Here is a 20,463-nt window from a genome sequence, read left to right as displayed (position 1 = left end):
GAGAGACACCAGCCTGCTAGTTTCTTTATCGATGGATGAGAAACAATAACTGTGTCTGTCACTGCAATCCACGTATGGAAATTGGAGGTAATCCAGTGGAGTTCACTTTGTTGCTGACCTGTAGAAGGAAACAGGTATCTGTGTGGACGGCAATGATTCGGATGCTTTTCGGGGTGAGGACGTCACTACCGAGTAAACACTGAGGTGTTGTTTGGGTTCCATCGTGGAATATTTGGATTTCGTAATTACTCTCTATGTTCTCTCTACATCTACGTTTTATCTTCAGACAACGGTGGTCGTTGAAGAAGCCTTTGCTCATGTTTCACCTTATGGCTTGCAGAACTGAACTTTAAGAACCATTCCTGGACTTGGAGTTTGGGACTTTGCCACACACACGAAGAGTTTAGCTTTGGGGTTAATGTTCAAGGTTTAACATTTTTACTTCTAACATACTAACATTTTTACTTTTATTTTTCTTATTATCATAAGCAGTTATTAATAAAGCAGTTTTTAACACTGAATCATGACTCAGTGTGTTTCTCGTTGCTGGTTCGTGACAAAACTGGGGGCTCATCCGGGATCATTCCCCAGATTGACGAGATTCGCTCGGGATCCAATCCAAAGATTGATGAGGGAGGTCTGAGTTTGAACAAATTGGGGTCTTAGTGGACGACTGATTCTGGTCGGTCTGATAAATTCTTTTTAATTGGATTGTGTGTGTGGAAACCAGCAGCAATGGATATTGAGGCATTTTTGGAGTCACCAACCCTAAAGGGATTGGAGGTGGCGAAAAAGGATGATTTGGTAAAAATTGCTACAAGGCTAAACCTTAAAGCAGTAAAGCGGTCTATGAAAAAAGCAGTTATTCATAGAATGATAGTTGACTATTATTTGGAGAAGGAAGTGTTTGAGGTGAGTGAGGTAGTCGAGTTTCCTGAGACTAAACCAGTGATTTCAGATGTGACTTCTCAACCAGTGGAGTTGGAGGATTTGGAGGAGGAAGAGTTAGAACAGTTAGAACAGTTTCCTGGGAGTGAGTCAGAGATTCCTGATGGCCAGGTGCAGTTAGCAAAGATAGAGTTAGAACAAACGCGAATGAAGTTCGAGTTGGGACAAAAGAAACTAGAGGCAGAACGAGAACTAACTCAATTGAAGTTAGAGGCTGAATGGGAACAGGAACTAATTCGGTTAAAGTTTGAGGCAGAGGAAAGTAAGGCACAGATGGAATTGAAGAAGATGGAGTTGGAAATGAAACAAAAGAGTTCTGATTCTGATGATGGCTTTTTAGCCAGTAGGGAGGTTTGATTAGTCCCTCCTTTTGAGGAAGATCAGGTTGTTCAGTATTTCCAACATTTTGAAAAGGTTGCTGAGAGTTCAAACTGACCAAAGGAAGGATGGGCTCTTATGTTACAGAGTGTAATTAAAGGTAAAGCTCAAAAAGCTTATTCTGCTTTGTCTGTTGAGGATGCAGCTGATTATACAAAGGTAAAACAAGCTGTGTTGAAAGCCTATGAATTGGTACCTGAAGCTTATAGGCAAAAATTTAGAGACTTGAAGAAATCTGAAGATCAGACGTACATGGAATTTGCCAATGGAAAGAGAATATGTTTTGAACGATGGTGCATGGCTAAAAATGTAGATGGGGATTTTGAAAAATTGACAGAATTGATGTTAGTGGAAGACTTTAAAAGATGTGCCCCAGCTGAAATAACAACATATTTAAATGAAAAGGAGGTGGAAACTTTACAAGAAGCTGCTAGGTTGGCACATGATTATGTTTTAACCCATAAATCCAAATGGGGACCACCTAAAACCTTTCAAAAGAGCTATAAGGACAATCCATGTAAACCGGAGATTAAATTGGGAGGTAATCAAAAAGGGAAGGATGAGAAGAAGCCAGTGCTGGAAAAACCTGTTGAGCGTACTTGTTATTACTGTAAGGAACCTGGCCATGTAATAGCTAATTGTGTCCTTTTGAAGAAAAGGAAGGAAGCCGTGCCCAATGCTTGCTTTCAGGTAATTAAAAATTAAAAAAGGTTTAGGAGATGTTGTTAAAGATCAGTCCTTGCCAGAGATAAAGGCTGAAAAGTTGGAGGAGGTGAGAAAAGAATTCCGTTCTTATGTATCAGAGGGTTTCGTCTCACTGAATGGGTCACCCCAGGTGCCAGTGAAAATCCTTAGAGATACTGGGGTTTGTCAATCTCTCTTGCTGGACAGTGTTTTATATTTTGGTGAAGAAACTGACACTGGTGAGGTAAATCTAGTGTGAGGCGTTACAGGTGACACCATGTCTGTCCCTTTGCACAAGGTGATTTTAAAGTCAAAGTTCGTAGAAGGACCTGTCGATAGGGATACGACCTAGTTTACCAGTGGAAGCAGTTTCTTTGTTATTGGGGAATGACCTTGCGGATGGAGAATTTGTCCCTGTGGTACGGTTAACGACCAAACCAAGGGTTGATGAGTCTGAGAATGATCCAGATGTTTACCCATCCTGTGCGGTGACTCGAGCTAGAGCTAAAGAATTAGCCAAGGCCGACAGTCCTGTGCAGCCTGATGTGGTTCCCTGTGACAGTCCTAAACAGGAAGAAAATTGTGATGACTTGTCTGAGACTTTTCTGTCTTCACTGGAGGATCAAAATCCTTGTAGTGAGCCTGAATTTAAAGAGATTTGTCTTTGTCGAGGAAAGAATTTATGGTGGAACAGACAAAGGACCCTGAGCTTACAGAATTGAGAGAAAAAGCACTCTCATGTGATGAGATTGAGAAAGTGCCAATTGGATATTATGTCAAAAATGGAGTGTTAATGAGGAAATGGAGACCTCTTCATGTCCCTGTTAATGAGGAATAGGAAGTTAGTCATCAGGTTGTGGTTCCAAAAGTTTATAGGAATGAGATTTTAAATCTGGCCCATAGTACGCCTTTGGGTGGTCATTTTGGTGTGAATAAAACTGTAGGGAAGATCTTGAAACAATTCTATTGGCCTGGTTTGAGAAAGGATGTGGTGATGTTTTGTCAAACCTGTCAACACATGTCAGGTGGTAGGTAAAGCAAATCAAAAACCCCCTGTGGCTCCGTTGAAGCCAATTCCTGCTTTTGGTGAACCCTTTTTGAAGGTGATTGTGGACTGTGTTGGCCCATCGCCAAAGTCTAAGGCTGGAAATCAGTATTTGTTAACCATCATGTGTGCAACTTCTAGATTTCCAGAGGCAATACCCCTTAGAAATATTAAGGCCAAGACTGTGTCAAAGGCTGTTTTAAATTTTTTTACTTTGGTTGGTTTGCCAAAAGAAATCCTATCTGATCAAGGCAGTAATTTTATGTCTAAATTATTCCAACAACTGGTCTATGAGCTGGGAGCAAAGCAGATTGTATCATCTGCATATCACCCAGAATCTCAGGGAGCTCTGGAGAGATTTCATTCTACTCTCAAAAATATGCTGAAGACATATTGCTTTGAAAACACAAAGGATTGGGACGAGGGCTTTCATTTACTTTTGTTTGCTGTTAGAGAATCAATACAGGAGTCATTAGGATTTAGTCTGTTTGAGCTTGTATTTGGACATCGGGTGAGAGGACCTTTAGAATTGTTAAGAGAACAATGGGTTAATGAGGAAGTGCATTTGAGTCTGTTGAACTATGTCCAAAAATTTAAAACTCGGTTGGAGAGAGTCTGCCAGCTAGCGAGAGAGAATTTGAAAACCAGCCAGATAAGAATGAAGACATGTTTTGATAGACGTGCTCAGCCTAGGACATTTGCAGTGGGATAAAACGTGTTAGTATTTTTCCCTCGCCAAAACAATCCATTGCAATCTCATTTTTCTGGACCATATATTATTGAATCCCGAGTAACTGATTTGACATATATAATCAAAACACCAGATAGACGCAAGAAAATGCAACTCTGTCATGTAAACATGCTGAAGCCTTATTATGAGAGAGATTCAGTTGTGGCCATGGTGGATGATATGAAGGTTGTTTCTAGAATGCCTGATGTTGATAACGAGGAAGGCCAATTTAGACCAAATATTGTTCCATCGAAACTAAAAAACCAAAATATCATGGAGAACCTTGAAACGAACTTGGACCATTTACAAATTTCGCAAAAACAACAGATGAGAGAATTAATTTTAAAATTTAAAAATCTGTTCCCAGATGTTCCAAACAGAACGTCGATAATTACTCATGATGTTGACGTTGGGGATGCAAAACCAATCAAACAACACCCATATCGAATGAATGTGGAAAAAAGTAAATTTGTTGACCAGGAGATTGCATACATGTTAGAAAATAATATTATTAGACATTCTACTTCAAACTGGATTTCACCCTGTGTTATTGTGCCTAAACCTGATGGAACTGTCAGATTTTGCACAGATTACAGGAAAGTGAATGCTGTAACAAAGTCAGATGCTTACCCTATTCCTAGGGTGGATGATTGCATAGACAGAGTGGAAAAGGCTAAATTTCTTACAAAGATTGACCTATTAAAAGGGTATTGGTGTGTTCCATTAACAGATAGAGGAAGGGAGATTTCTGCCTTTGTAACCCCTTCTGGATTGTATGAATATAATGTTTTGCCATTTGGAATGAAAAATGCTCCGGCAACATTTCAAAGAATGATTAATTCAGTGATTCATGGGTTAAAACATACAGATGCCTACATTGACAACTTAGTGACAGGGAATGATACATGGGAGGATCACATCTCTGTGTTAGAAAGGTTGTTTGAAAGACTTTCCGAAGCTAACCATACAGTTAACTTGGCTAAAATTGAATTTGGACATGCCACTGTGACATATCTTGGTTATATTGTAGGTCAAGGCAAGTTAGCTCCTGTTCAGGCAAAAGTTCAAGCAATATCTGAGTTCCCTGTTCCCACGGGTACGAGAACTGTTAGAAGATTTTTGGGAATGGTTGGATATTATCGAAAATTTTGTAAGAATTTTGCTGATGTTGCTCTTCCCCTAACTAATCTTCTGAAAAAGGGAGCAAAGTTTGTTTGGACAGATTCTTGTCAAGAAGCATTTGAGAAGCTGAAAGCCATTTTATGCTACCATCCTGTGCTCAAATCACCTGACTTTGAAAAGCCATTAGCAGTAGATGCCAGTGATGAAGCTGCAGGAGCTGTGTTGTTGCAGAAGGGTGACCTTGATGATATTGACCATCCTGTAGCTTACTTTTCAAAGAAATTTAATGAGCATCAAAAGAATTATTCCACCATAGAGAAAGAATTACTGTTGCTTGTTTTAGCCTTGCAACATTTCAGTGTATATGCTTCCACCGCTCAGAAACCATTGACTGTGTATACAGATCATAACCCATTGGTGTTTCTGAGCCAAGTCAAAAACAAGAACAGAAGGCTGTTAAACTGGAGTTTAATTTTGCAAGAGTTTGATCTCATGATAACTCACATTAAAGGCAAAGATAATGTGATTGCTGATTGTCTTTCCCGATGTTAAATGGGAAACATGTATCTTTACTAATCTGATATTCTGTAATTGTGTAGCATGATAATTAACATTACTAACTGTATGCGCAGTAAAAATTTTTTTCTTGGAAAAAAATTCTTTTGAGGTGGGAGGTGTTACGGACTCGGTGAATATCCCTTTCAGGTAGAGTTAGTTGTGTGTGTGTGTGTGTGTGTGTGTGTGTGTGTGTGTGTGTGTGGTGTGTGTGTGTGTGTGTGTGTGTGTGTGTGTGTGTGTGTGTGTGTGTGTGGCATGCTTACGTCAACAGAAGATAAAGGACGTAATAACGCTGAAGAAGTCAGTCGAAGTCGAAGAGGGAGAGAGAGAGAGAGAAAAGGGAGAGAGACACCAGCCTGCTAGTTTCTTTATCAATGGATGAGAAACAATAACTGTCTGTCACTGCAATCCAAGTATGGAAATTGGAAGTAATCCAGTGGAGTTCACTTTGTTGCTGACCTGTAGAAGGAAACAGGTATTTGTGTGGACGGCAACAATTCGGATGCTTTTCAGGGTGTGTACGTCACTACCGAGTAAACACTGAGGTGTTGTTTGGGTTCCATCGTGGAATATTTGGATTTTGTAATTACTCCCTATGTTCTCTCTACATCTACGTTTTATCTTCAGACAACGGTGGTTGTTGAAGAAGCCTTTGCTCATGTTTCACCTTATGGCTTGCAGAACTGAACTTTAAGAACCATTCCTGGACTTGGAGTTTGGGACTTTGCCACACACACGAAGAGTTTAGTTTTGGGGTTAGTGTTCAAGGTCTAACATTTTTACTTCTAACATACTAACATTTTTACTTTTATTTTTCTTATTATCATAAGTAGTTATTAATAAAGTAGTTTTTAACACTGAATCATGACTCAGTGTGTTTCTTTCGTTGCTGGTTCGTGACAATATATTTACAGTGTAAAAACTAAAATCAGTTTTTATTCCCTGTATTACTTCTCTAATATTGTCAAGAGAATTTAAAAAAAAAGTCAAAATTACATTATGTATCATCTTTCCTTTTCATTTGCTGAGTACAAGGACATAAACAATTTGGTTAGATCAAAGAAAATTTAACAAAATACAGAGTTATATGCTACTTGTAATTTTTTTAAGAAAAGATTTATACCCTTGAACTCTTGATCCCTGGCTTTTTCTCCTCTGTGAAGCACTTTGGAATATTTAATAGATTAAAGTTGCTACAGATATAAAAGTAAATATAATTACAGTTGGAGTTAAATTGAAGCAATATATTATTGAAGGCATATATTATTGAAGCCTTTTCAAAATGGTCAGTTCAGGTTCTATAGAAATTAGCAATTGATGTTTTAATGGCTCTATGATTAAAGTGTTTGATACTTTTGAATTTCCTGGGTAGATTCTGTCATTAAAACTATGTGAGCTTCTTTTGGAAGGGAAATGAGCATTCAGCCAGTAAATAATTTTATTTCCTGCTTTTACTTCCAAGCTATAGAGAGAGAGAGAGACACTGTGGCTAACAAATTCTTCACTGATTGTTCTTGGATCCCAGGTACTTCTGCCATCTGCTTTGCCACCTGCTTTGCAAAATGAAGTAAAAGCTTTTCTCTGCTTGCTTAGGCAGCTGTATATTTTAAGTTTCTCAAACTTGTCTTCACAGTTACAATGTGTAGCAGCACATTATCCCCTAGTGGGAAAGTCACAAACAAGGGAAAATAGCTACAAAATAAGGGGGCTGGTTATTTAAAACTGAGGTTTGTCAGAATTTCTTCTCTCAGAGGGTAGCGAATTTTTGGAATTCTCTGCCCCCGAGGGTGGTGGAGGCCAGATCATTAGATATATTTAAAGTGGAGCTAGATGAACAAGTAATTGAGGGTTATGGGGAACAGGCACAGAAGAGAAGTTGAGCCTGCAGAGATCAGCGATATTTATACTGAATGGCAGGGCAGCTTGAGGGATCTGGTGGCCTATTCCTGCTCCTGTTTTCTTCTGTTCTCTATCTGATGCAGAGAGATTAGAATTGTTAGTTTATTACTTACTGGATCAGTCTGATATTCACGACTATACAATTCATGACAGTTGTTGAAAATGTATTCATAAGTTGAATTGAGGCAAGCTTTCACACAGTCCTTCACCACTTGACTTGCTCGAGGTGGGCTCTGCAATTCCTGCACCTAAACAAAAGTAATTACAGATGTTTAATTTTTGACGCATGTTCCAAGATATTGAAAATGAATATTGTTACAACGTTCAAACAAATTTAGATGATAAGCAAAACAAAGTGTTATTTAACATCTTTAATCAAAAAGGCAGTAGGAATATTATCCAGAATTATAAATCAATTAACTGCAAGATTCTATCCAAACTTTGCAGGAAATGATTGTGGCTGTATTAATAAAGCTGTACTAAAATCAAAATTTTACCATGGCAATAAAAAAATGATTGTAGCTGTGTTAATAAAGCTGTACTAAAATCAAAATTTTACCATGGCAATAAAAAAATGACTGAGCTCATCTTACAGAGGATCAGGCGAGAACCAACAAAAACACCCCCTCCCACCATCCACAAAAGCCAACAGTCCTGATGTGTTGTCAGCTATTAATGCACAAAATGCCATCTGCAGCTCTCCAGATTACACAGCAAATTCAGCACGGGGCAAAAAGAAAGAACCTTAGTTAAATGCACTCATGTATCTGAGCTCTGTTATTCCTTAGAATACTTTGTGGAATTATGTAAAATCTACATTGAATTGAGGAACGAAGGTTGAAATGTGGATTATAATATGGCTACAAAGCAAGAGGAGGAGGGAGAGAGAGAGAAAGATGTGTTTGGTAAAACATCACCATCATCACAGGTGCACGCAATAAGAATTTACAAAATGGAAGTGTTAGGACTCTATTTGACCCTGCATGACTTCCCTGCACTACCCCTGTATCCCTCAATTCCCTTAATATCTAAATATTTATCAATTGCTATTTTGAATATATTCAGCAAATAAGCCTCCACAGCCCTCACCTCTGAATTAAAAGGACAATGCCTTATTTTTAAACCCCACTAAGGTAAATCCCAATATTTAGCATGACCTCCAACCCCCCTTGATCATTCCTAACCCCTGATATACCAATTACTCCTGCTCCTGATCCTCTGAGACTACATCCCTCCCAAAAACCCTGATCTCGCTCATCTACGGCTACTCTTCCAATGGCTGACTACCACACCTATCCATTCCCCGATCCTCCAAGGGGCAATCCAAACCAACTCCATATGCCATGCCAAGGCACACCACCACTGCCAAGTGATTTAAGCCCTGACTTCATCTACCTGTCTCCTCTTTCTGCCACCCCCACCTCATTCTCCAACTTGACCTCAGCTGGACAAAGTGCATTTTCCTTTCCAAGCTTCATAGTGGATGAAGGAAAAAAATCATGCCAGTAGGCATATGATAGAATACCGCAATTTCTAGGCCACTTAGCGTTTAATGTAATTAAAACAATGTGGTGTAAAAGGATATGGTTCATGGTGAGCTAGACAAAAGAAAGAAATTGGTGAGGAGAGGAGAATGAGAAAAGTATGAGATAAAGAAAGGAGTGAGAGATAAAGAGTGGAGGGGGAAAGAGAAGAGAGTGGAGGGGGAAAGAGAAGAGTGGGGGAAAGAGTGGAAGAGAGATGAGTGAAAGAGAGAAGGAGGAAGTGAAGGGCAATCAAGTGGGAATCAGAAGGAAGGAGCAGGAGAGAAGTGAAGGGCAAGAAAGGAGGGAAGGGGAATAATAAATAAAAAGTGAACGTAGAGGATGGAAAGCAGCAGCACTGCGAAGGGGATGAAGGGGTCATTGTTGGAACAAATTAATATTCAACAATTAAAATTACAGAATCATCTCCAGCTTGATCTGTAAGTGTCGTGCAGTGCACGTTTAAAACTCAGCTGGATTGTAGGCACCTTTACCAAATTAAGATCCTAGGAAGTCTTTCTCTGAATATTATCTAGCAATTTTAATTAAAATATGCAAGTGTGCTAGCTCACTTTGGCATGCCTGACCACAGATGACAAAGGAGCAGTCATGAAAGTGAGAGTGAGAAGCAAAACAGTAACATATTCAGTTAGCAGCAGACAGCAAGGTGGAAAAATGGGCTGGGACCAACAACACTCTGGAATAGTGCTGGATCTGAACTCTCAGACGTCAGAGCAGTGCCAGACTGTGGCAATTAGCCAGGAATATGAGGAGCCAAGTTGGCACCTAACTGCAGGCACCATGGATGAGGAAGAAAGTCACAGTGAGCAGTGGATTTAAGGAACACCCTTGGTCTCTGAACAAGAATTCTGATGCTTGGAAATACAGTAAGTGGACAGGCCACACACAACACAAGCTCAGCAGCAGGTAACAGTCAGGCTGGGGGAAAATAAAAGCCACAACAAAAGATGTAACCGATGAGCCCATTTTAATATTTTTATTTCAGATCTGAAGTTTGGGTAGTGAGACGCAGATTGATAGATGACCAAAACTGCAGGTGAAGCCTGAAGGAGGGCAAAATAAAATAGGATGTTATAAAAAGCACACAGATTCTTACTCTTAATTTCCTTATTTCTCTATTTGAAATAACTGCACTTTGCTTATTGTTTAAATGTTACAGAAGTGGCAGCTTATGAAGGCAATAAAAAGATTACCTTCATTCTGAAGAAGGTTATACTAGTCAGCAGATCAACTGTGGACTTCAGATCTTGCAACCGTTCAGAGCTACTTGCAGGAAAATTATTCTGTCAAATTAAACAACATTTCAAATTCTTTGAATCACCATTTTTTCATCAACATCAGACGGAGACAAACAAAACATGAATTTAAATTTATGCTTCTTTAAATGGCTGTTAAGCTTTAAAATAATTTCACACAACATTGAGTATTTTAGCAGGCAAGCTAAAACTCATTCTACTTTTTTTTTAACACTTGAACAAGATTTCATCTACTGTAAGCATCAATTGTACAGGCACATCATGTCAGTATTCTCTAGGACTAGATATAGAATAGAAAAAAACATCAATCTGGATTGCTCAATAAATCATTTGAGATAAAGTGCAATAAGGTTCTGACACAAAACATTTAAACTTCCTAGCTGCTATTTGACTTCCTTTTTAAACTCCACATCAATAACTGAAAAGCTATAACTATTACAGTAATTTATATTTGCTCTGACTTCAGGTGAGAAGATGTGTGCTAGTTCTTGGCCCACTTCTTTGTTGCCTGCCCTTCTTCCCACTGTTTCCCTAGATTGCTTGGAGAAAGTTGGCAATAGACTTTGAAAATGACAGTAATGGCTGCCCCAGCTCCTAATGTTCATTTCAACAGCTTATGCCTCTTCTCTAGGGAGGCTCTTTTGCCCCTTTAAGTCCCCGAATGTTTCTTCAGATGCTAGCACACATTGCAACAGGATTGTGCTCATTACCAATGGGGGAACTACTGAGTGGAGTGGGAGGCGAGGTTCCCACTCAGAGCCTGAAATATCTTCCTGACAAATTTTACTTTCTCTTAGCTATAAACTATAGTACACTCTCTTTGAACTCACTTGGTTCACTGCAAAATTTGTTACACTACTGGGTAACATCTAAAAAATGTTGATACAGTGTGTTGAGGTATTAATAGGAGTAATATCCAATAATCTGGAAAATCTGTAGTCCAGCACCTCCAAAGTCCCCAGGGTGCTGGAATGTCAGAGTTTTACTGTGGTAGTTTGGTGAATTTTGATCTATCACGACTCACAATGTTTCATAGTAATTGAGAAAGGTGAGTTACTTACATGTAAATTTACCTTTCTTCCAAACTGTTAATGATACAAATGCTAATAATGTCTTTTTAAGTCTACTTATTTTACACTTAATAATATATTGGCATTTAATCCACCTCCTGTCAGCTCAGGTGATCAATGACAAGAAAATAACTACATCATAACAAAGAAATTATTTGAACATGATATCATGAATTTTAGGTATCCATTAATTTGGCTGGCGATAACACGTTCTAAGCATTGAAGCACAAAACAGTAAGTCAACAAGGGGTTTTGAATGACATTGTATGCCATAACAGAGTAGCTTAAAAAAAAGCTGAACTATAATAGAATCTTGACTCCATTTATTTATCTTTTTCACTTAATTGAAACTGCATAATCTGTTCAATATAATGATTCATAAGGATGTAGGAAGTGAAAGTATACAGCGGAAAATGATATCACATGCTCATTGAGGTCTTAGCGCAATCTAGAGTTAGAACCAAGAAACGGAATTATTTAGAAAATGTTAGGCAGTATTGTATATTGTTACAGTAATTAGGTAGTTAAGACAATTTATACTCACCCTATACATGGAAAGGTCAATGCGAAGTGAATTGTGCAGTTGATCAAGCAGTTTCACAAACCTTTCTTTCTAATTTATTAAAATAAAAAGGAAAAATTAGAACTTCAGTGTAAAGCCTTCCCAGTAAATGCCTCCAAGTTCATAAGACAGAGAGCACAATGAAAATACTCTTGTTCTTAATCAGCATTATATTTGAAAATCCATTGACTTTTTAATTGGTCTATTCATCATATTTATATTTCATTTGGCAGTACTTTTGTTCTGTCTCCTTGTTAATCATAGCAGCCAACTTATGAATGCTTTTCACTTTCTTTGAATTGGCTTCTCATCTACTTTGAGCAATGACTACATTCCAGTCCCTCTAAGCAACAGAATAGTTATTGCCCAAAGATTTCAATAACTATATTTAAGATCTCCAGCATAGCTAAATGTTAGTTAATGAATCAGCAGCATAATGTGAACAATGCCATTTTATCAACACAATGCACTATAATGGAGCAAAAACTAGTTACAGGTCCTCCCCAGGTTACGACAGGGTTCCATTCCTGTGAACTGCTCATAACACGTACAGTCCGCAAGTCGGAAATGCAGCTGCAAATTGAATTCACAGGCAGCAGGAGATGCCTGCATCCCTGCAGCAGCTGGAAAATCCATCCCCCAGTCTCCCAAATGCTTGCATTTGCGGCTGTACATAAGTCAGACATTCATAAGCTGGGGAGGACCTGTATATGCCAAAAATAACGACAATATCAAATTATGCAACAAATACAAGCTAAATTATTCTTAAGATTACAATAATGAAAATATACAAACATTTAGACATATTTAGTACATCAACAGCATACAATAAGGCACAAATAGCACATAGCCTCAAGTTCCACACAGAAGGTTCTCAATTGACTGTTACAGAGAAATTCTGTGTGCAAAGCAGGAGAGGAACAAATAGTTAAAGGCAAGTGGCATAGCTCTCACAGACCTGGAAATGGCCAGTTCTTTAAGCACCTTGGAACAAGATGCTAGATTGACCGCATTCACGAATAGCTAAACTTGTACAACAGGGGAGAGAGAGCGTATCTGGAAGCAAAACAGTATACGAAACTATATACAAAGATGAAATAATGCAAACATCTAAGGCAAATGTAGGCATGAACCTACCCCAAAGTTTGAAGCTGCGAAGCGGTCAGAGGCAGACACATTGGTAGAGGCAGTGGTGTGTGCATAGTATGCATTGATATTAGCTAACAAGGTACTCATTACCATTACGCGCACTCCGGACACATGTATTTAGAAGATAAACAAGCAAAATGCCTGAAAAGGCAGAAGCTTACAGTTAGGTATTAGATAAAAATAGCACATTGCACATACTTAAATTGGAAATAGAAAAAGTTGAGTTTCTTTGCTACATTTTTCAAGTATCAGCAAGATCTCATTTTGCAAAATCCAAGGTAAGAGAAAAATCCGAATTACAAACTTTTATATAAAACAAAGCTATACTGCAAATGACAAAAATCAGCTAGCATCTGAAAAAATACATTTCCACTTTGGATAAACCCACTTCCTCGGACCTTAATTGTAATGAAAGATATCTGTGTAATGTCCCTTTTACCCCCAGGGAATATGTTTGTTTGAGAGTACCAACATATGTAGTTTCCCCATATTACTGTTTACTTTGACAATTCCAGTTTTTTTGGTATTTCAGCTTGAAGCATCCACCTTGATATCTTTTATTTTTTTTATTCATTCAAGAGATGTGGACTCTGCAGGCTGAGCCAGCATTTAATGGTGCGTCTCTAATTGCTGTTGAGAAAGTGGTGGTGAGCTGCCTTCCTAGAATGCTGCAATCCATGAGGTGTGGGTATACCCACAATACTGGGAGTTCCAGGAGTTTTAGCGACAGAGAAGGAACGGTGATATGTTGATATGTTTCCAAGTCAGGATGGTGTGCGACTTGGAGGGCAACTTCCAGGTGTTGGAGTCTCCAATTTTGCTTCCCTTGTCAGTTAAGAAGTTCTATAAATTCACTTTACACACGTGCTATTTGTTTAATTTTTCATTTCAATTACGCCAAAATAACAAGGATGACCTTAATCTTGCCAATTTTTAAAAGCCAGGAGAGGAGGAGTTAAAATTCTCCAAAAAATTTGCCTGTTGACAGCCTTAACCAATATCACCATTTTGAATTTTAAGATAATCTTGTGAATAAACGGGCAAAACAACCACCAGAAGCCAGTGCGATCTTCCTTTAAGTTTGTCAATCAACCTCTGGCTATGTCATCAGGTCCCAATTGCTTTCTTAAGTAGTGGCTTGAAAACAGCGTGTTCTTTGAGTTTACCTGGAGGATATAAGAATTTGGGCCAAAAGGGGATCAAGCAGTAATGTCTATTTTTAACTTTTTGGGGGACAAGAAAGGTCCTTTGCTCCTTCCAACACACAGAAAGGTTTAGGAAATTTCTCAAAACTTTTCCCATGCCATCATGATATTCTTTTCATGGTTGCTGTTGGGTACTGTTTGCTGCAAGTTCCAGGTGGGTGTATGCAAATTAACTCTCAGATTTTAGAAAACCTGGGCCTAACATTGTCAAGTTCACACTGTTTGCCATCTGTCTCAGTTCCTACCCACCTGATATAGCCCCAAATTAAATTTGAGGTTAATCTCAAATCTCAGACTATCATGTCTTTGAATATATGCCGGAATGTGACTGTTAAATCACTAGTCTAATTTGACCTGTGTTACATTGCAACACTATTCCATTTATTTCATTGTCTAACCATGAGTAGAAAAACACAGGTTTTATATCTCGTCAGTTGTTACTAGTCTTCCTAAAAATTATATTTTAAACTTACGTCATTGCCTGATAAATGGATTCTATTCCATAACGCATTGCAAATTCATCCACTATCTCTTGTGCAGTTTCATCAAAGTAAACCTTCCATGCTTCATCTCCTTTTGCATCTGGTATTTTTACAACACCACTACTCTGTAGGTCTGTGAGACAGTGGAAAAGGTTCTGCAAAAGAGTAACGATGATTGGCTTAGCATTAAACAACATTTAATTGTGAGTAATGACCTTTTTACATTTGTACCCAATTGTTGATGCCAAGTAGCTCGAACAGTCATGACACTTAGTGACTTAAGTTGTTTAGTCCATTATTTTGTCATGAATGATTGGAGTCAATCACCAGGATATTCCCCTGCCATTGAGTGATGTAAAAAAAATGGCTCAGCAGTATGTAAAGTATTTTCTCAAATTTAATCAACAGTATTCTATACATGCTGAATTTCATTGCCATAAGATGGCAACATGAAATAAAATGTAACTACTTTTAAAATAATTTAGCCTGGTAGCTTATTGTACTACAGCATTGCTGCCTCCCCACCCATCACTGCAATCTATAAGATGAGATAAGATATCTTATCTACATGTCTGCGTGGGTTTCCTCCGGGTGCTCTGGTTTCCTCCCACATTGCTAAGACATACGGGTAGGTTAATTTGGGCTTAAAATGGGCGGCATGGACTCATTGGGCCGGAAGGGCCTGTTACCATGCTGTAAATAAAATTTAAGATTTAAAAAAAAATTTAAAATTTATTAGTCACATGTACATCAAAACACACAGTGAAATGCATCTTTGGCGTAGAGTGCTCTGGGGCAGCCCACAAGTGTCGCCATGCTTCTGGCGCCAACACAGCATGTCCACAGCTTCCTAACCCCTACGTCTTTGGAATGTGGGAGGAAACTGGAGCACCCGGAGGAAACCCACACAGACACAGGGAGAATGTACAAACTCCTTACAGACAGCGGCCAGAATTGAACCCAGGTTGCTGGCGCTGTAAAGCGTTACGCTGATTGCTATATTACCATGCCTGCAGAAAGCATCTGCTGCAGAAAGTTTGATCTGTTCCTAAAGCAATTTAAGATTTAATTTATCTAATGCCATTCCTGCATCATCTCATCCAAAATGTGTAAGCATTTTCTTCCAATTTTTCATCAGTCCCACGATTTCCAAATTCTGCTGGCTCTTGGTTGCTTATAATTTCAAAGTTTTGTTCTGATTTTCAAACCTTACTCTGCTGCTCTTCTTGCTCCTTCTGCTCTAACATCATTGACTATCAGTTTGGCCATTATGCCCGCCCTGTAGAATTCTCCTACCTGTTCCCTCCACCTTGCCAACACATATACACAAACAAAGCAAAATATTGCAGATGCTGGAAATCTAAAACAAAGTCCAGGAAAACAGTCAACAAGGCCAACAGCATCTGTGGAGAGGTACATTCAACATTTCAAGTTAATGACTTTAGATTAGATAAGCCCACTACTTTCAAAAACAATGCCTTAAATTGCAGTGTTGATTCCCATCTTAATATTTTCATTCTCCTGTCATGTCATTATGTAGGTTTCCATTGTTTCCCCTTCTCTCTTATTAGTAGGCACAACAAAGTACTTCCTGTATTGGGGAAGCTCTTTAAATATCCAAGTCATTGTAATTCATTTGAGTTACATTCAAACTATACAGGTTTAGAAAGTCTAAAATGGGTGCAGCAGCTTGGTATAACAGTGGTGTGCCAAGAACATTTTTCATTCTGGGCTGGCTGCTGCAGCTTTTAGTGCACCTTCTCATGGTTGAAAATATTCCACTAGAAGCTAAGGATGGATCAGGAGTGGAATGGTAGGTTGCAGGGGAAAGGGAAGGATGTGAAAGAAGGTGATTGGTGGTTGCATACTAAAGTTCAAGGCTTGGAATTCAGGTGGTAATCAGGAAGTGGCCAGAGGCAGGTAACGGCTAAGCAAGAGGTCCGATTCTACTGTAACATTTTTATCATTTCTAGCACGATGTTTGAAAAGAAGCACAGGATGCACATCACCTCATATGCAAATGACACAAAAATTGCAACAGTTGCGCAAGACTAAAATACAAGCAATAGCAGGAAGTATACACCAAATAATGTATAAAGTCTGATGACCTTAAATGTACTGCCCCCAAGCAACAAAAGTCAAATAAAAACGTAAATAGAAACAAACAACTTCAAGGAAACCATCTGACCATACCCTGTGCATTGTGACAAATTCTCAATCCAGTTGCTTTGGTACTTCAGACAACAAGGGGAAATAAAAATTTCAACACAGTTCAGCATTCTCTCAAAATTAAATTGCTTGATGAATTTTATTGCTCATTCAAGTAAAGAACGAGAATGGACATATTTCCAACAGAAACACTGAGTGACAAGAACTAACAGTCCCACATCAAGTACAACATGGCCTAAAGCAGAATAATCCTCTTTCTTCCTCTGTATCTTGACACCAAAAAAAAATCTGTTTGTTTCTGGTATAAAATTTATCATTTCTCACACTTATGATTTCAGTTTCTCTATGTGAGAATGGCAAATTATGAGAAAATATGAGCTGTGAACCAACATTCATTAGGGAAGGGGAGGGCAGACAGGGCCAGACAGGCACACACACAATTTCTTTTCTCATTAATTCAGGCTGGATTTGAATTCAGAATCCAGATGCTCTAATGCACTTTGTGGTCATGTTTTGACTTCAATAATTAGATAGTATCTTCAAAATGTCCTGCTGACCTGCTTCCTATTTTTCACATCACAACAGAGTATAATTATTTGAAGGGTACTATATTTTCTTATTACATGCAATCAAAAATAGCCTGATAACATGTGTATAAATAATACACAATACTGTTAGTACAACATTAAACTTGATGATCACAAAAGAATTAAAAATAATCTAATAGGGTCAATTTATGGTTCAGTTAATAATGAAATTGATTGTGCTTCATTCTTCCAGTTAATTGCCATGTATTCAGTACTGTATTTACGCTTACAACATGAATCACTTTTGAAATTAGTATTTGATGACAGTTTTTATGATTTTCAATCAACCACACATTAGGGAAAGGGAGGGGGGGATATCAAAGAACTGAACTTACTTCATGCAGACAGGTATACTGAATGTGATAAGGAGCGACTTTCTCTTCACCTTTGATTTCAACACTGATCTGTAATCGAATAGCACCTGAGACTGCAGACTTATCTGTTCTTTTCTCTGAAAAAGGAATACATGAACTCACATCATTTGTTCTTCACAGACATTTGTATTAATGTATAAGTCACCACAAGGCAGAGTTCAACTTTAAGACCTCCAATTAGTGAAAAATGCTAAAAATGAAAATCTGTTGAGTTTTCTAAAATTTGACCAAACAGAATTCTAGACAGTAGCTTGAATTGAATTTGAAAGCTGATTAATCAGAGACCCTGATTAATAGCAATTAGTTATTTTGATCCTAAAGGAACACAGCCCCATTTGGCAACAGAATAATACATTATGTATAATACAATTATAAACAGCATAAAATTTCCTATTCCCAAAACTGATGATTAAAATTGGGCAAGCTGCATAATGGGTGTGCATTCAATTATTTACTCTCAAGAGGAAAATATCTAGGACAATCTTCAGGAAATTGCATACCCATGTGTCACTTCCAGACAGCCTCTGTAGGGGTTCATTAAAAATTTGTTATACTGCTTCAATTTGCTCTCCAAATAGTAACCTCACCTATCTGGATAATTCTACGAACATTTCACAATGACACAAAGAAAACTGGGTTTCTGAATCATGTATATCCTCAAGTAACTGCTGTAACAACTTGCAGTATGATTAGTGTTATCCAGGTGTGCAGCAGCAATGCCAATAACTTGTCAACAAAATTCAATGAAAGCATCATCTAATTGACAAATACTATTTGTTCTGCAGAGATCCAATTTTTGGATTCATTTCTGGACAATGGATTTTTTTAAAGTCATTTGAGCCATGATAGATTGACTACACCTAGTTCAAAACAACAACTACTTGCATTTATACGGCACTTTTAATATATCAACATATGCCAATGTACATCACTGAAGCATTATCAAACAAAATTGAATGGCAAGTTTGATGAGGAGGTATTATAATAGCAGAACTTGATCAAAGAGGTGGGTTTTAAGAAGATATGGAGGTGAAACAGATGGTTTTTGTGATTGCATGAATGTGGCTGATAGGTCATTCCAGATCAAATATGAAAACATGGCAATGAATAGCTTGTCTGGGATGAAGTCAGCGAGTCCTATTTTTGGGTGCACACTACTGAAATGTGTCAGAAAGGGGTAAAATATAGATTTCCTCAATGTTTGCCCGGTATAAACTAATGAATGGAATGATTTGAGGGAAAAGGTCTTTGAAATTAAGATAATATGGATTATGAGAAATAAAATATTTGAAAATGATGAAAGGATGTGTCAGTTTAAAATGAAATAGCTTCTAGTAGTTGACCAGTCAAGAATGATGGACCTTGGCGTGAAGATTCAACACAGGAGACTGGAAATGCACTGGACAGGAAAAAATACCTTTGGACAATGAGTTGACAGGATGTTTAATTTACTCTCAAGATTTGTGGTTGAAGAATAAAAAAAGTCAACATTGAAAATTAGGTCAAATAAGTATATTAGTTCGATGGGGAATAAAATGGATAAGTATATTTTTTAATTCATTTTTTAAGATCTGGGCATTGCTGGCAAGACCAGCATTTATTGCCTTTCCCTAATTGCTCTTCAGAAGGTGGTGGTGCCACCTTCTTGAATCACTGTAGTCCTACTTAAGGTAAGCCCACAGTGCAATTGAGAGTGGGGAAGGGGGGTTGGGGAGGGAGTTGCAGAAATTAGACCCAGCAATGCTGAATAACCAAAGCCTGAAGTCTTTCTTTGTGGTAGAGTTTACAGGCTTGAAAAATACTTGCAGAGTAGCTTAGGTGAATAACTGCAGTGCATTTTGTAGAAGGCACACAATGCTGCTACTGTGCACCAGTGATGGAGGGAATGAATGCTTAAGGTGGTGCACGGGGTACCAATCAAGAGGGGTGCATTGTCCTGGATGGTGCTAAGCTTCTTGAGAGCTGTCAAAGCTGCACTCGGCCAGATAAGTGAAGACTACTCCATCACACTACTGCCCTGTGCCTTGAGATAGTGGAAATGCTTTGGGATATTAGGAGAGAACCACTGACTGCAAGATTTTCTTTTATATTTCAAAAATAGACTATATTCAGAAAATATATATACAAGAAATACAAAAGCTGTGCATGGCTTTCTTTACAACATAGGTTTGTTCATTCCATACATTCATTTCTATACATTTGTAGTGTTAGTACATTTTATGTACAAGGCACCATTGCCTCTCATGTGGCTTCCTTGAACAATGCAAACTTGAACACTTAGGTTGAAGGATCATTTTGTGTTGACTGCACCAAGCTTCAATGCATTCCTTATTATGTGATTCTGCAGCCTGGAATGAGCCAAGGCGGCAGCATTCCCTTACAGACATCCCATTGTACTGGAAGACCAACAAGCTTTGAGCAGACTAAAGTGTATCTTTCACTGAGCTGATGATCTTCCAACAGTACTTGATGCTTGTCTTGGCATGCATCCCTGCAAACAGCCCATAGATCAGAAAGTCCTTTTTTATGGGATGAAGGTCAACAAAGATCCTTGCATCCTCTTCTAAACCTTTGTTGCAAATTCACAGTCTAAGTAGCTGAGCCATTGTCTCATCCACATTGTAGCTGTCTTGAGGGCATGTGCACGGCAGGTGAGACGCTGACTATGTAGGAAGTATATGACAGGGAGGGCCCTCCTCCC

The 20,463-nt window shown here is 38.4% G+C and overlaps 1 protein-coding gene across 1 annotated transcript in view; it reads right to left on the bottom strand.

The window, feature by feature from the left end:
• Positions 1-20,463, bottom strand: part of LOC127579224 (protein unc-13 homolog B-like) — a 399,584-nt gene that overhangs the window by 81,310 nt on the left and 297,811 nt on the right. The window contains 7 exon segments of the mRNA XM_052031832.1: positions 7,478-7,612; positions 10,102-10,191; positions 11,779-11,847; positions 12,934-13,038; positions 13,041-13,086; positions 14,624-14,787; positions 17,724-17,839. Of these exon segments, the coding sequence (XP_051887792.1) occupies positions 7,478-7,612; positions 10,102-10,191; positions 11,779-11,847; positions 12,934-13,038; positions 13,041-13,086; positions 14,624-14,787; positions 17,724-17,839 (725 nt within the window).

The sequence above is a fragment of the Pristis pectinata genome, chromosome 2 (genome assembly GCF_009764475.1).
Source record: "Pristis pectinata isolate sPriPec2 chromosome 2, sPriPec2.1.pri, whole genome shotgun sequence".
Taxonomy (NCBI): domain Eukaryota; kingdom Metazoa; phylum Chordata; class Chondrichthyes; order Rhinopristiformes; family Pristidae; genus Pristis; species Pristis pectinata.
The sequence above is the reverse complement of the archived record's forward strand: the minus strand, read 5'-3'. Positions and strand labels throughout refer to the sequence as shown.